General features: G+C 44.4%; 1 protein-coding gene across 1 annotated transcript in view; it reads left to right on the top strand.

Moving 5' to 3' along the window:
* Positions 1-15,648, top strand: part of adamts18 (ADAM metallopeptidase with thrombospondin type 1 motif, 18) — a 269,956-nt gene that overhangs the window by 159,344 nt on the left and 94,964 nt on the right. Inside the window, exon 13 of the mRNA XM_048605849.1 lies at positions 6,546-6,718. Coding sequence (XP_048461806.1) covers positions 6,546-6,718 — 173 coding nt within the window. The remainder of the gene's footprint in view (positions 1-6,545; positions 6,719-15,648) is intronic.

Below are 15,648 nucleotides of genomic sequence, written 5' to 3'. Positions count from 1 at the left end.
CTTCTTCAGAAATTTCTGAAGAAGGGTCCAGACCTGAAACGTCAGCTTTCCTGCTCCTCTGATGCTGCTTGATCTGCTGTGTTCATCCAGCTCTACACCTTGTTATCTGTAGACAAGTCAGGATTGTTTTCATTAGAGAGGAGGAAGTTGAGAGGAATAGAAGTATTCTAATTCATGAGCGGCCTGGCCAAAAGGATCAAAACCATGAGGGAACAGGTAATTGGCAAAAGAGAGAATAGTGGCATGAGGAAATCCCTTTTTGTGCAGTAAATGGTTGGGATCTGGAATAAACTGAAGGTCTGGTGGGGGCAGAGTCAACGGAGACCTTCAAAAGGGGAAACGGGTCAATAACTAAAAAGGAAAAATGCAGGGTCATGTGAAAAGAAAGGTGAGTTGTTTTACAGGTCAGCACAGCCCCCACAGGCCAAATGACCTTCTCCTGTGCTATAACCATTCTATGATGATAAGATTCAGTGTTTTGTTTCATAGACATGTTGTTTAATAATGAATCAAATTCTCACTGGTTTGCAGTTCACAGCAGGGTCACTTTATAGGTTATTTACAGAGAAGGAGTTTCTTAGCTGGAGGGGAAGAAGAATCATAGTTTGTCTTGGCATCCAGTTAACATTCTAGCTGTCAATCAAACTCTACCCAAGAGTCAAGCTGTTTGTTATTTTGGGTTCTTCAACTCTACAGACCGTCTCTAGTCAGAAATGGTGGATATTAAACTCTAAGACTTCTGCAAATATTATGTGAAAGTAAACAGATCAGACTAGCAAAAACTAAACTTGGGGTTAAACTACTCTCACTCCTTCACTCTTTTGCTCTCTCTCTTTCACACTTTCATTCTCTGTTGTCTGTCTCTTTTCCCTTCTCTCTCGCTTCCCCACTCTCTTTTCTCATTTCTCTGATTCTTTCCCCCCATCTCCTCTAACTCTCTCTCTGTCATTTCCTTCTCCATCTCTCTTTACGTCTCTTTCAGTCAATCTCTTTGATCTCTCTTGGTGTATCTCCATTTCTGACACCCTTCCTATCTGTCTGATTTCTTCCTTCTGTTGGTACCTATCTCTTCCAACTTTCTCTTTTTCTCATCCTTTCTAACTCCTCGCTCTGGTCTTTGTGCTGGCTCTCGTTGCACTCTACTGGCACCATTGAAGGAGCAGAGTGACAGGTTAACTACAGCAGACAGCCTGCCCACTGCTTTTCAACAGATCCCTGTGTCCTCCATGATTGTACCAGGGGTAGAGGGGTGCCCTGCTCCACAAGTTTTACCCACATTTTCCCCTCCAGGTCAGCCACCTCCTTTATCCTCTTGAAATCCTATCACCTCACTGCCCTATTTTCCAAGGCTGCTGGCTTGGCTCTGGCAGGAATATCTGAACCCCACCTCCATCAAAGAAATTGTACAGCACCAGAGAAATTTTGAACTCTGGGCCGACAGTTTCTTCTATCTTGGATTCCCTTTGGGAAGGGCTTTTTTTTTTCATTTTTTCCATGGGATGTGGCTGTGGCTGGCTATATCAGTATTTATTGTCCCGAGGCCAGTTAAGAGTCAATTCCATTCCTGTGGATCTAGAGACTCATATATAGACCAGGTCTCCTTAGAGTAAAGGGAAGACCATTCAGAACAGAGATAAGGAGAAATTTCTTCAGCCAAAGAGTAGTGAATCTATGGAATTCACTGCCACAGAAGGCTGTGGAGGCCAGGCCATTGAGTGCTTTTAAGACTGAGATAGATAGGTTCAAGGGGTTCAAGGATTACGGGGAGAAAGCAGGAGAATGGGGTTGAGGAACTTATCAGCCATGATTGAATGGCGGAGCAGACTCGATGGGCCGAATGGCCTAATTTCTGCTCCTATGTCTTATGGTCTTATGGTCAGATGAGAAAGGCTGGTTTCCTTCCCTAAAGGAGATTAGTGATGGGGATTTATGGCTATCAACAGTGGTTACATGGTCGCTGTTGGATTAGCTTACTTTATAAATGTGAGATATTTACTGAATGCACCATCTGCCATGATGGGATTTAAACTAGGATGGGATTTCCCTAGAACATGAGATTGGGGTTCTAGATCACTCCATCAGTGACATTAAAACCTATTTCATCCGGTGCTTCCGATGTGGTTTTCTCTATGTCGGTGAGACCAAACGTATGCTAGATGATTGTTTCGCCTTGTGTCTCCACCCTGGCCTGTAATGGCCAGCCTAACCTCCCGGTCACTGCCCATTTCAACTCCCCGTCCCATTCCCCCTCCGACATGTCCATCCTTGGCCCCCTCCAGTGTCTCGGCTACTCGCAATGCAAATTTTAGGAACAACACCTTATCTTCCGCCTGGGCACCCTACAGCCCCGACGACTCAACATTGAGTTCTCCAATTTCAAATAACCTTCCCACCCGTCCCCAACCTCCGCTTCCAGCCCCACTTCCCCTTCTAGCCCCATCTCCTCCCTTCCATTCCACCTTCTGACGCCCTCCCTTCCAGCCACCAACAGGGATTTATTCCTCTCATGACCAACCAGGTCATACCTACCACCAGTGTCCACCTACTGCCACCATTCTGCCTCCACCCCTTCCCCCTCTCTTTATCTGCAACTCCCCCTACCCCCACATCCAGTGCTGAAGAATCCAGCATCTGCAGTTTTATTTTATCTCTGACATTAAAACCTCCCCTGATATAGGTCAATAAATGATTGTGGGGCGACCTATTTTCCCAGTGGAGGTTTGTCCCTCCAATCCAACTAGGGAGCAAGGGGAATCTGGCACCTCCTATAATTCAGCCTTCTAGATCATTTGCACCACCCTACTCTCCACACCCCCACGACACCCCCCACCCACCACCACCTCCCCCGCCCCACCCGTCCCCGCCACCCCTCCCTCCCCAATCCCCAATTACGCTGAGCACTGGCTCAATGGTTAGCACTGCTGCCTCACAGCGCCAAGGACCTGGGTTCGATTCCACCCTCAGGTGACTGTCTGTGTGGAGTTTGGACATTCTCCCCGTGTCTGCATGGGTTTCCTCCAGATACTGCAGTTTTCTCCAAGTCTAAAGTTGTGCAGGTTAGGTGGATTGGCCATGCTAAATTGCCCCTTGTGTCCTGGGATGTGAAGGCTAAGTGGATTAGCCATTGGGAAATACAGTGTCAGAGGGATTGGGTAGTGGGATGGGTCTGGGTGGGATGCTCTTCAGGGGTTGGAGTGGACTCAATGGGCTGAGTGGCCTGTAACGATTCTATGCAAAAGCTCTTGCTCATGATGGTAAGCGTTTGGTAGGTGCTGGGGAATGACCCTGACTGTTGTACCACTCCTGTACAGGGCACTCAGTCAACCAGCTGTACCTTGGTACTATGGAGCACTCCGCAAGCCTGCTGGTTTTAAAGTTACCAGCTCGTGAGCATGAGTGCAAAGAGTTAAGCTGTTTCAACACAATCATTCCACAGCAGGCTTTCTACTTAGTGAAGCACCAGCAAACTGATCTGTTGCCAAGCAATGCAGAGCAGGTTAATAAATATTGTCAGCTGTAACTTGCGCTAACAAAATCTTGCTGCTACTGCATGTTAAGGAATTGTCCGTCAGACCTTGTAAAACGCTTCTCATTTTACGTAAATTGGAGAGACTGGGCTATGAAGCAGAAACCACTTGAAAAGGGGCAATAAATATACTGGTGTTTTTTATTTTGCTTTTCACACTCAGTGGATGCTGCACAATGGCTTGCTGCCAGACAAGGTCGTGTCGCTGATGTAGGGAAAGTGGCAACTGCTTTGTCTGCAGCAAGGCCCCACAGACATCAGTGTGACCTGTGAGCAGATCGATGATTTTAGGATGGCTGATGGACAGACAGGGCTCGGTAGTCAGGACTTCAAGGGAGATATCCGCTGCTGTTCATCAAATAGTGACATCCAGCTAAGGGGGCAAGTGGGCCAAAGGGATAACTGTCTCATCTGAAGGACAACACCTCTGACAGCAATATTCCCTCATATACTCCACTGGGAGTGTCAGGTTGCATTCTGTACCTTGAGACTCTCGAGTGGAACATGAATCTCCCTGATCAAACAAGGAATGCTGTTACTGGGCCTTGGCTGACCATAAAGTGTCTTGGTAGTTTTACAAAGCAGATCTGTTACTCTCTTCCCTACAGCCTCTTCTCTTTCCCTCTCTCTCTCTCCCCCCACTCCTTGCCTCTTTCCCTTTTGTCTCTCTGTCTCTCTCCCTCTCTACCTCTGCCCCTCTGTCCCTCTCTACCTCCTTCCCTCATTGCCTCTCCCTCTCTGTCCTTCTCTCTATCTCTTTCTGCTTCTCTCCCTCTCTCTCCCACTCTGTCTCCCTCCAACTCTCCCTTACTTCTTCTTTGTCTCTCTGTCCCCCCCCTCACACACACATCCACCCTCATCCCTATCCTCACTCTCTCACTCTCCCACTGTCACCTTCCACAATCATGCTGCTTAACCCAATTCTGCTGTTTCTGATGTTTAACACTTTCATATCTTTTATTTCGATGTTTAGCTCAGGTTGTGTTACAGTCCCTGCATTAGAGGTAGGGTGACTGGGACCTGAAGCAGTCTGCTTTCTCTCCACAGGTGCTGCCAGACCTGCTGAGTTTCTCCAGCAATTGTGTTCAAATCTCACCTCCTGCCATGTTCAGATTTGAATGTGGGTCACCAGGACATTGCCTGAGTCACTGGATGTTTAATCCAACATCAACATCACTACGCCATTACCTCACTCCAATTAAGTTTTTTTCTGATGACATCAGCGCTGTGAATGGTTGAAATTATGAGGTAAAAACAGAGAAAGAGCTGCAGGTCATTGCTTTATTGTATGTGGTTTGAGAGTGAGTTCATGGACAGCACTCAGTTATTTTCTCTTTTTCGTTTATTTATTCAAAGTTGAGAACAAAAATGAGTGTATGACCCTAGATTTGGATTCACTTGGGATAGTTGGGCACGCCAAACTCTCTCGCTCTCTTTCTCACTGGCTGTCTCTTTTTCTCTCTCTCTCTCTCTCAAGTTTTTTTGAAGCTTAGCTCGAGTGCTTGAGCCCAGCTGGGAAGCCTTTGGCTTCCTGCACAGCTGTATGCAGGCAGTTGGATGTCTGCCAAACATTGTAATAATCAAATCAGTTCAGTCAACCTTGGGGAATGATTTAAGGTTTGCCCCAGGGGAGGGATTGGAGTTGGAGTGGGGGGTGGGGGAGGGGTGGGGGTGTTGGTGCTTGGGCGCTGTGTGAGAGGAGCTCTAATAAATCAGGTATTTTGGGAATAGTCCCTTTGTAAAGGAGAAAATGCAAAAAAAAGATTTTTGTAACAAATCAACTTTTGTGCCACATGATGTTTACATATTTAGTTAGATGTCACATTGGGAGCGTAATTGTCTTTCCCCATCTCTCTCAGTCCATCTCCTATCTCGTCCCCCACTATTCTCCTCTTGTTCACCCACAAGAGAATGAGGGCAGGTCTGTCCAGCATGGTCAGTGACACGTTAGGCAAGTATGTATGTTGCTGTCAGGTAAAAAGAAAGACTCTGAACTTCATGTAGCGATTTACGTAGCCTCAGGATGCCTTGAAGCATTCAATAACTAATTAAGCGCTTCTGAAGTGTAACCGTTGTTGTAATGTTCTGAGGAAATTTGATAGGCAGTGTTCAAAATCACAAAGTGTTTCAATGGAGTAAATAAAGGACAGTTGTCTGCGGTACCAGATGGTTCAATAACCAGAGGGGACAGGTTTAAAGTGAATGGCAAAAGAGCCCAAAGAAACACGAGCGAAGAACTTTTACGCAAGCTGTTGTGATTTGGAATTTGCTGCCTGAAAGAATGGTGACAGTTGGAGCAATGGCAATTTTCAAAAGGGAGCTGAATAAATGCTTAAAAGGAAAGTCTGACAGAAGTGTGGGCACTGAGGGGAGGACTGAGATTATTAGGAGAACTCTACCTGACTGGTAGGCCCAAATAACCTCCACCAGTTGATGTGAGGGTTTGTGCCTCTAACATGGTAGTGAATTTGCAGCCAGCAAGCTCCCACTGTGTAGACTAAATCATCTATTTTTGTTGAATTGCTGCCCAGACCACAGGGTGGTTGCTCCATCTCTGCCTGGGTCCTTTCCCCACATCTGAGAGGGTAAGCAGGCCTTGGCTTGGTGTTTTAACTGAAAGGCAGCACTTCTGATGCCTGTAGTCATGAACTGGAGTGTTAGTCTGGAATTCGCGAGAACAGGGCTTTAATCCACAAGCTTCTGACTCAAAAAAAGCATGTGTTTTACCAGCTGAGACACGACTGACACAAATGCAATGTTTGGCCTTTGTTGTGGTGTAGCCTCGCATGTTATCTCGGTTTGCGTATGAAGGCGAGGTAAAGTGGGTAGCTGACACAGGGGTGTCATGGCCCACCACGGAGGAGTGGAGAGCCACCAGCGTTGAGGAAAACAACAAGAATAAGTATTAACGGCTGTGGGTATTCACAGTCTGCCTGTGCTTGATTAACTCTTTCCTTTTTAAAAAGGTTGTGTGTGTGTGTGTGTGTGTCTCAGACTTGTGTTCTCTGCTGTTCCTCAGGCCTCAGTATGGGGGAAAGTTCTGCCATGGCTCCAGCCGGCTGTATCAGATGTGCAACGTACAGGCCTGTCAACACAACGGCATCCTGTTTCGAGACCAGCAATGTGCTGAGTACAACAGCAAGCCCTTCAGGGGCTGGTACTACAAGTGGAAGCCCTACACAAAGGTCAATGGTAAATATTTGAATGTGGCCACTCACACTTTGGGAAGAGGAACGAGTGCAGAATTGTGTTCCAAACTTGTGCCCAGCTAAAATACTAGGACATTCCATCGAATTTCACCATATTGTAGCAGACCATTTTCCTCCATTTTTCTTCCATTCTCTCCACCAACCTCTCCTCACATCCATGTTTATGTCTTGCACTATGTAGAAAGGACCCATTCTGTCCCTTTCACACCTTAATTTGCACCCATTTTGCACCATCTTTCTCCACCATGAACAACTCTGTGTCTCTTTTACACTGGGCATCTGCCTCTGTCTAAAGTGTCTGAAAAAAAAAATTCCATTACCTTTCAGTCCTGAAGGAGAGTCATAGTGGACTCAAAATTATAACTCTGTTTCTCTCTGCACAGATGCTGACACACCTGCTGAGTTTCTCCAGTGTTGTCTCAAATTTCCAACATCTGCAATATTTTGCATTTATTAGACCATTTCACCGAATTGATTCAAAGCAGAAATCAGTGGAAAAGTTCAGCGGGTCTGGCAGCATCAGTCGAGAGAAATCAGAGTTCATGTTTTGCGTCCAGTGACCTTTTCACAGAACGGATCACCCAATTGATTGGTACTGAGCTTACTCCTACTCGACTTCATTTTATCATCGTCAACCACATTCCATTCTCCCTCACATACCTCCTTCATTATTCACTTTGCGTCCTCCTTAGGAGCAAGCTCCACATTCTCACCACTGTCTGGGTTGAGATGTTTTTCCTTTATCTTTTTTGTATTTAGAAGAATATTTTCTATTAATGACATCTTGTTTCAGGCTCCCACACAATTGGAAACGTTTTCTCTGGATCTACCTTACTGAATTTTCATAATTATAAAGTCCTTAGTCGTATTGCCCTCTCACCCTTTTCTACTCGGGAGGAGTCACAGCAAAAATATTCCAAAATAAGAACTTAAGAAATGTGATCAGGAGTAGACCACAAGGACCCTCTGAAGCCTGTTCTGTTATTCAGTATGATTGGGGATGGCCTTCTGCCTCAATGTCCCTCTGTCTTCCCCCTCCTCACCTCTTTGTTCCCTGACACACCAAAGTAATACCTATCTCAGCCTTCCTGAGGGAAGGTAATGGCCTAGTGGTATTATCGCTGATCTGTTAATCCAGAGACCCAGATACCGTTCTGGGGACCCAGGTTCAAATCTCGCCACAGCAGGTGGTGGAATTTGAATTCAATAAAAAATACGTGGAATTAAGAATCTAATGATGACCATGAATCCATTGTCAATTTTCAGGAAAAACCCATCTGGTTCACTAATGTCCCTTAGGGAAGGAAACTGCCATCCTTACCTGGTCACGGCGTCTATGTGATTCCAGACTCACAGCAATGTAGTTGACTCTAACCTGCCCTTTGGGCAATTAAGGGTGGGCAATGAATGCTGCCCAGTCAGCAACACCCTCATCCCATGAATGAATGAAGAAAAAATATATAATGAACGGTGGGAGATCCACAACCCTGTGGGCCAACCCTGTTAGCCAAAATTATGTGCACTCACAAACCTGACTGTATTCGATATGCATATGAAGTGTGTACCTGGTAACCTCTTCCTCCAAGCTCTGGTGAGTACAAACTTCTGCACTTACTTGACTTCATCGCAACTGAGGAATTTCTTTGAGTGAACACTGCCAGTGTCAGGGGTGAAGCTCCACTAGGTGGACCATCTCATGAGAAGGCTCCATCGTATGCAGTCTTGTCATTCTGAAACGTTTACAAAGCTGTATGAGACCATTAGCCAGCCTGAGCGAGGCAGCCACACTGACTGAGTTGGGGGGGCAAGTGGGGTCCAACTGAAAAGGGGTCAGCAATGGAGAGGCGGCTCAAACAGGAAAGGTCCATGGAAAGTTGGGCTGGGTGGAAAGGTCCAGCAGGGAATTGAACTTAAAGGGCGTGGTGGTCAGGGGTCGCTGGAAGGATCTTGGGATTGGAGGAAGAATGCGAAGGGACGAATCATAGAGACAGGGGCAAGGAGAACAAGGAAGGGTTGGGAAGTACATGTTTAGGGTGGGGACACCAATGGGAGTAATTTGGTATGCGACTTGCGGAGGAGGAACAGAGAACTGAATGAGGTGTGGTGTAAGAGTAAGGTTAGGCATGGGCACCTGGATGGAAGTAGGAACAGGAATATAGAGGGAGCTAATGAAATAGCCAATAATCGCAGGGAGAGCTTGAAGGGATAACAGAAGAAAGGAAGAGAAAGCCATCTGCAGTTGGTGATGGTGGTGGGGCAGTGTGAGGAGGAATGTTTGTTAGTCATGGAGTGAGTAGTGGGTTAAAGAGTCAAGGGAAATGTGTAGAATCACTGTCTTTCTCAAGATAATTTCTCACACAACTAGAGAAGAAATTACTTACATCTGCCACCTCCAACAGGCAGTTCTGTAGCTGCTTGGGTAGGGGGTGCAGCAATATGCTTCTGGCACTGAAGGTCACACCTGCACTGAGCTCCCTCGCCATTGGTTCCTTTCAGTCTCCCAATGGACTGCCTATATGGTCATTTGTGACTTCACCAACACCCTTTACAGGAAAGCAATGCTATTGTCCAAATCACACGGACCCAGGGAGTTGAGCCTGAGTCAGTGGATTTGCAGCCATTGCTGGATTGCCTCAGGTTCAAGGCCATTAACTGGATTTGTGATGCTCAGTGCTCCCTTGCATTGCTGAGATATAAAGAGGCTACACTATCCGAATTGGCTGTCAAAACCCAAACATCTTTCTTAAGTTGCCAGTTTCCAGAGGACCGCAGAGAATGACAACCTTAGCACTGTGTGTATTTCTACATATGATGTGCTCACTTAGGATGACCTTTGCATTTCAATGTAATCTATAAAACTAATATAAATCATCAGAAGTTTTACCTGATTGAAAGAGGCACAGCATTATCATACAAAATGTTTTAATTGTTATAATTCCAATGCAACAGATTCTGTCAGGCCATTTTGTGTTGACCCCCATAGCCAACCTCTTTCCAAGCTGCTTTTATCAGCTGGCCTGGTTCCTGTTGCTGTCTCTTCGGAAAAGCATTTCTGTTCTCTCCTGGACTGTCTTCAGCAGAATATCTAGGGAGGCATTGCTGAACCTGTGGTGCTGGTTTTGCCAGAATACCTGATATCTCCAAGAGTGGGAGAGGATGATGAGCAGAGGGAGAGTGATGCCCCTGGGTTGCAGAGAGCTATGTGTGGCCCAGCTGCCTTTCGATTGTGGTGCTCTGAAGTTTGAGCTCAGAAGGTTCAGCAGAGGGCAATACATCCTGCCCATAAAATTTTAGCCATAATACTAGAAGACCATAAAATGCAAGGGCAGAATTAGACCATTCAGCTCAAAAAGTCTGCTCCACCATTCAATCATGGCTGATTTGTTCCTCGACCCCATTCTCCTGCCTTCTGCCTGTAACCTTTGATCCCCTTACCAAACAGGAACCTATCTACCTCTGTTTAAAATACACTCAATTACTTGGCCTCTGCAGCCCTCTGCAGCAATGAGTTCCACAGATTCACCCCCCTTCTCTGGCTGAAGAAATTCCTCCTCATCTCAGTTCTAAAGGGTCGTCCCTTCACTCTGAGGCTGTGCTCTTGGGTCTTAGTCTCTTCTACCAGTGGAAACATCTTCTTCACAGCCACTCAATCCAGGCTTCTCAGTATTTTGTAAGTATCAATCAGACATCCCTCATCCTTTTAAACTCCATCGAATACAGACCCATAGTCTTCATCCGCCTCTCATATCACAAGCCCTTCATCCCTGGGATCATTCTTGTAAACCTCCTCTGGACCCCCTCCAACACCAGCACATCCTTTCTTGAGTACAGGGCCCAAAACTGCTCACAATATTCCAAATATGGTCTGAACAGAGCCTTTACAACCTCAGCAGTACATCTCTGCTCTTGTATTCTAGCCCTCTTGAAATGAATGCTAACATTACATTTGTCTTCCTAACTGTTAACCTTATGAGAATCCTGAAGTAGGACTCCCAAGTCCTTTTGTGCTTCAGATTTCTGAAGCCTTTTTCCATTTAGATAAGTGCCTACATTTCTATTCTTCCTACCAAAGTGCATAAGCTCACACTTTCCAACGTTGTATTTTTTTTGCCAAATCTTTGCCCATTCTCCTAGTCTGTCCAAGTCCTTCTACAGTTTTCTGCTTCCTCAACACCACCCATCCCTTCACTATCTTTGTGTCATTTGCAAACTTAGCAACCGTGCCCTCTATCCCTTCATCCGGATCATTAATGTACAATGTGAATAGTTGTGGGCCCAACACTGGCACATGTGGCTGTCATCCTGAAAAAGACCCTTTTATCCCCACTTTCTCCCTTCTGCCAGTCAGCCAATCCTCTGTCCATGTTGTTACCTTGCCCCTAACACCATGGGCTCGTATGTTATTTAGCAACCTCCTGTGCAGCATTTTCTCAAAGATCTGCTGGAAATCCAGATAGATCATATTCACTCACTATCCTTTGTTTAACTTGCTTGTTACCCCTCAAAGAATTCTCACAGCTTTATCAGACACGACCTCTTTTGACAAAGCCCTAATATCTTGCCAACAACCAAAGTCAGGCTAATTGGCCTATACTTTTCTGTCTTCTGTATCCCTCCCTCTTTTAACAGAAGTATTACGTTAGCCAATTTCCAGTCTCTAGGACCCTCTCCAACTCGAGTGATGATTGAAAGATCACTATCAATACTTGTACCATCTCCTCAGCTATATCCTTCAGAACTCTAGGGTCTGGTCCATCCAGTCCAATGATTTATCCACCTTCAGACTGTTCAGCTTCCCCACCATCTTCTCCTTCCTGATCATCACTACACTCACCTCTGCCCCCTGACTCTCTTGAAGTGCTGGTATGTTGCAGGTGTCTTTCACTATGAAGACTGATGCAAACTACCTATTCAGTTCTTCCTCCATTTCTTTGCTTCCCATTACTACTTCTCCAGCCTCATTTCACAGCAGTCCAAGATCCACTCTCGTCTCTGTCTTACATTATAGGTATCTAAAACAATTCTTGCAATTTTCTTTCATATCACTCATCCGCTTATTCTCATATCTCATCTTCTACCACCCACACCCCCCCCACACCCCTTTTTTTTTGTAGTTATCCTCTCCTGGTTTTTAAAGCCTTCCTAATCCTCTGGCTTCCCTCTAATCTTTGCTGCATTGTATGCTTTTTCTTTGCTTTTATGCTGTCCCCAACTCCCCTTGTCAGCCTTGGTTGCCTTGTCCTCCAGTTAGCATGCTGCTTCTTCCTTGGGATGAATTACTGCTGGAATTACTCTTGAATTACTCCTGGAAACTTCTACTATTGCTGCTCCTCCATCATGTCTTTGTAGTTACCTTGATGCAATTGTATTACCATTATATCAGATAGCAGCTTTCCCCTCTCAAACTGCAGGGTTAATTCTATCATTTTCATGGCCACTGCTCCCTCAGGGTTCTTTCATCTTAAGCTCTTTAATCAAGTTTGCCTTGTTATACATGAATACATAATCAGCTGAGAAAAATGTAATCACAAGGAATCCAAACCCATTCTAAAGGGTCACTGCCTCTTGATTTTAAGCCCACTTCCACAGTTTGTCGAAAAAAGAATACACACAGATTTTACCCAATGACTCTCATCCACCTGCCTAAAAACAGGCATTGTCTAAAACCAGACATTTTTAGAATGTGCGATGCACCGTAGTTTAATTGAGAAAATTCTCAGAAACCTACCTGGACCATTTGGCTAAGTGCTGAACTGGCCAAATGTTATCCACACTGCTTGCACACAAGCCCATTTCCATTTTCCGAGTTCCCTTTGGCGGTGCCTGATCCAGCTTACTCCAAACAGCCCATGACCCTAACTTCCCGATTCGAAATCTGGCAAGATCCCCAACTCAGCGCAGCCTCAGTTCTGAAGTACCCATTTTTCAGACACTGTAACTGTCCATCCAAAACCATGCACATTTCATCAGGCATGGCCTCCCCAAAACCATGTGCAATTGCTGTGTAATTTCCATATTCTTTAAAGACCATAGTGACAATTGCTTTCCTGATTTCTTATTTCTGCATTCAAACTTTTGTGCTCCTTAGGTGAGTATTTCCGTATCTTTCTGAACATCAGCATTTACAAAGTTTGTATCTTTTAAAACGATTCTTCTATTTTAATATCATACTGAATGAGCTCGGGCTGCCCATATCATACTTCATCTGCCGCTTTGTTGCCCATTAACCAGTATATATATCTTTGCAGCCTTTTTATAATCTGCCCACAGTTGGCCATTCTACCTAACATTTGTTATCATCAGATAATTTAGACATATTGCGCTTAATCTCTTTCTCTCAGTCAGTAATATAAATTGTGAATGGTTGACACTGTGACACTGATATTTGCAGTGCTTCTGTAGTCACAGCCTTCCAATGTAAAACTTTATCCTCTACCCATGTTAACATATTACCACTGCTCCAGCAACACTTGCTTTGTCTACTAAAGTTTTAAGTGGCATCTTTTTGAATGCCTTTCGGAAATACAATTTTATGCCCAATACCCTTTTATCTACCCTACTGTCAACAAACTCTAATGATTTTGTTCAGCACAATTTCTCTATTCTAAAACCATGTTGATATGGTCTCATCAAACTATAATTTTCTGGCTCTTGACGTCAGGCTAACTGGCCTGTAATTCTCTATTGCGCCTCCCTCTTTTCATCAAAATTAAAACTAGTCACAAAATATTTGTTCAGGTCTTCTCCATTTCCTCATTTTCCACAATATTTTCTCCTGTTTCTCCCTTTAAGGAGCAACATTTGCTATAATTACTCTTCTTTTAAATACATATCAAAGTTCTTCCATTGTGTTTTGTAATCCTGGCTATTTTACCCTATTTATCCTTTTTTATCTACTTTATGGTGACCTTTGACTTCTAAGACATTCCTAATCCTCAGGATTGCTCCTACTCTTTGCAACATAGTCTCCTTTTAAACCGATACTGTCCATCTTTAGTAAATCACAGATGGATCTTTCTTGCTGAGGTTTGTTGTTTTAATGGAATATATTTTCTTGGATATTTTGAATTGTTTTTAAATGTTTCCCATTGTTAATTTATCACCATACCTTTCACTCTGCTCAATCGATTTTTGATAGATATTCAGTCAAGCATATATGATTTTCTTTAATTTCGAGATATAAATCGTAGAATCCCTGTAGTGTGGAAACAGGTCCTTCAGCCCAACAAGTCCACACCGATCCTCCAAAGACTATCTCACACAGACCCATCCCCCTGCCATTTCCCTATGACTAACACACTTAATCTACACATCCCTGTGACACTATGGGCTATTTAGCATGGCCAATCCACCCTAACCTGTACATCTGTGGACTGTGGGAGGAAACCAGAGCACCCGGAGGAAACCCACGCACACACAGGGAGAATGTGCAAACTCCACACAGCCAGTTGCCCCAGACTGAAATCGAACCCGGGTCCCTAGCTCTGTGACACAGCAGTGCTTACCACTGAGCCACAGAGTGCTGTCTTATTAAAGAACTTTTAAACTACTCCCACTAATATTTTTAGACCCATGTTTTTCCTAATCTCTACCCACGCTGATTCCACATCTTGATCCTCTCACAAGATCTTTTCTCACTGCTGTTACAGAGTCAGATCTTTCAGACCAGCCAATATATACTGAACATAATCCCAAACTAAACGAGTCCCACCTGCCTGCTCCTGGCCCATTTCCCTGCAAATATTTTCTATTCATGTACTTATCTAAGTGTCTTTTAAACATTGTAACTGCACCTACATCCACCACTTCCTCTGGAAGTTCATTCCACATGCGAACCACCCTATGTGTAAAAAAAATTGCTCCCGTGTGTTATTTGAATCTCTCTCCTCTCACCTTAAAAAATGTGCCCCTACTTTTGAAATGCCCCATACTGGGGAAAAGGCACCTACCATTAACCCTATCTAGGCCCCTCATGATTTTATAAACCTCTATAAGGTCACCTCTCAACCTCCCACACCCCAGTGAAAAAAGTCTCAGCCTATCCAGCTTTTCTTTATAGCTCAAACCTTCCATACCAGGCAACATCCCGGTAAGTCTTTTCTGGATCCTCTCCAGTTTAACAATATCCTTCCTGTCCTTAGATCGTCCTTCATTATCAGAGCTATCCATTCTGCTTTGCCATTTTTGTTCTGTTGTGATTTGGATTTAGGCTGCTTGAGATGAAATGCTTCACCCACTTAGCCTTGTCCTCAAGAATGTTCCTACTCGATTTAATTTTCTTCATTCAAACTAGTTGGAGTTATTCATATTCTCACTAATTTCATGCCCAAATTCAAGTTATCAAGGCTCTGAGTGGTCCACAGATGTTTTGCTGTAGAAAATGGCCATTGTGACGAGGCATTTTATCCAGCTGTGATTATTTTGGGACAGAATATTGATATGCATGCATCTTCCTTTGTTCTCTCATATTGTGAAATGATAAGATTCATCCCAGTCAGGTAGTCAGAGTAAGTATCTGCAGGCAAGGAGAAATACAAACCAAAAATATCGTAGACATCATCCTTGTCATAAAGTTCCTTGGAGACTCCTAATTAATCTTAGAGAGAGATTGCATGTTAGATGTGATTTTAGCCAGTGCAGTTAGTGTTTAGATGCGGTTTTTAGTGAGCGCACTTACCTCTGAGTCAAAACGTCATGGGCTAACATCCCAATCTGGAGATTTGACATAACATTGAAGCTGTGAAGTGTGTTGAGATTGCTACTCTACCAGAGGATCAACACTGAGTGAAATTACACTGCAAGAAGGTCATTCATGAGGAAGTGCTGCACTGTTACAGAATCAGTACTGAAGGAGTACTGTGATAACACGGTGTAGAGCTGGATGAACACAGCAGGCCAAGCAGCATCAGAGGA

The sequence above is a fragment of the Rhincodon typus genome, chromosome 15 (genome assembly GCF_021869965.1).
Source record: "Rhincodon typus isolate 14 chromosome 15, sRhiTyp1.1, whole genome shotgun sequence".
NCBI lineage: Eukaryota > Metazoa > Chordata > Chondrichthyes > Orectolobiformes > Rhincodontidae > Rhincodon > Rhincodon typus.
Note: the sequence above shows the minus strand (reverse complement) of the source record. Positions and strands in the feature narration are given on the sequence as shown.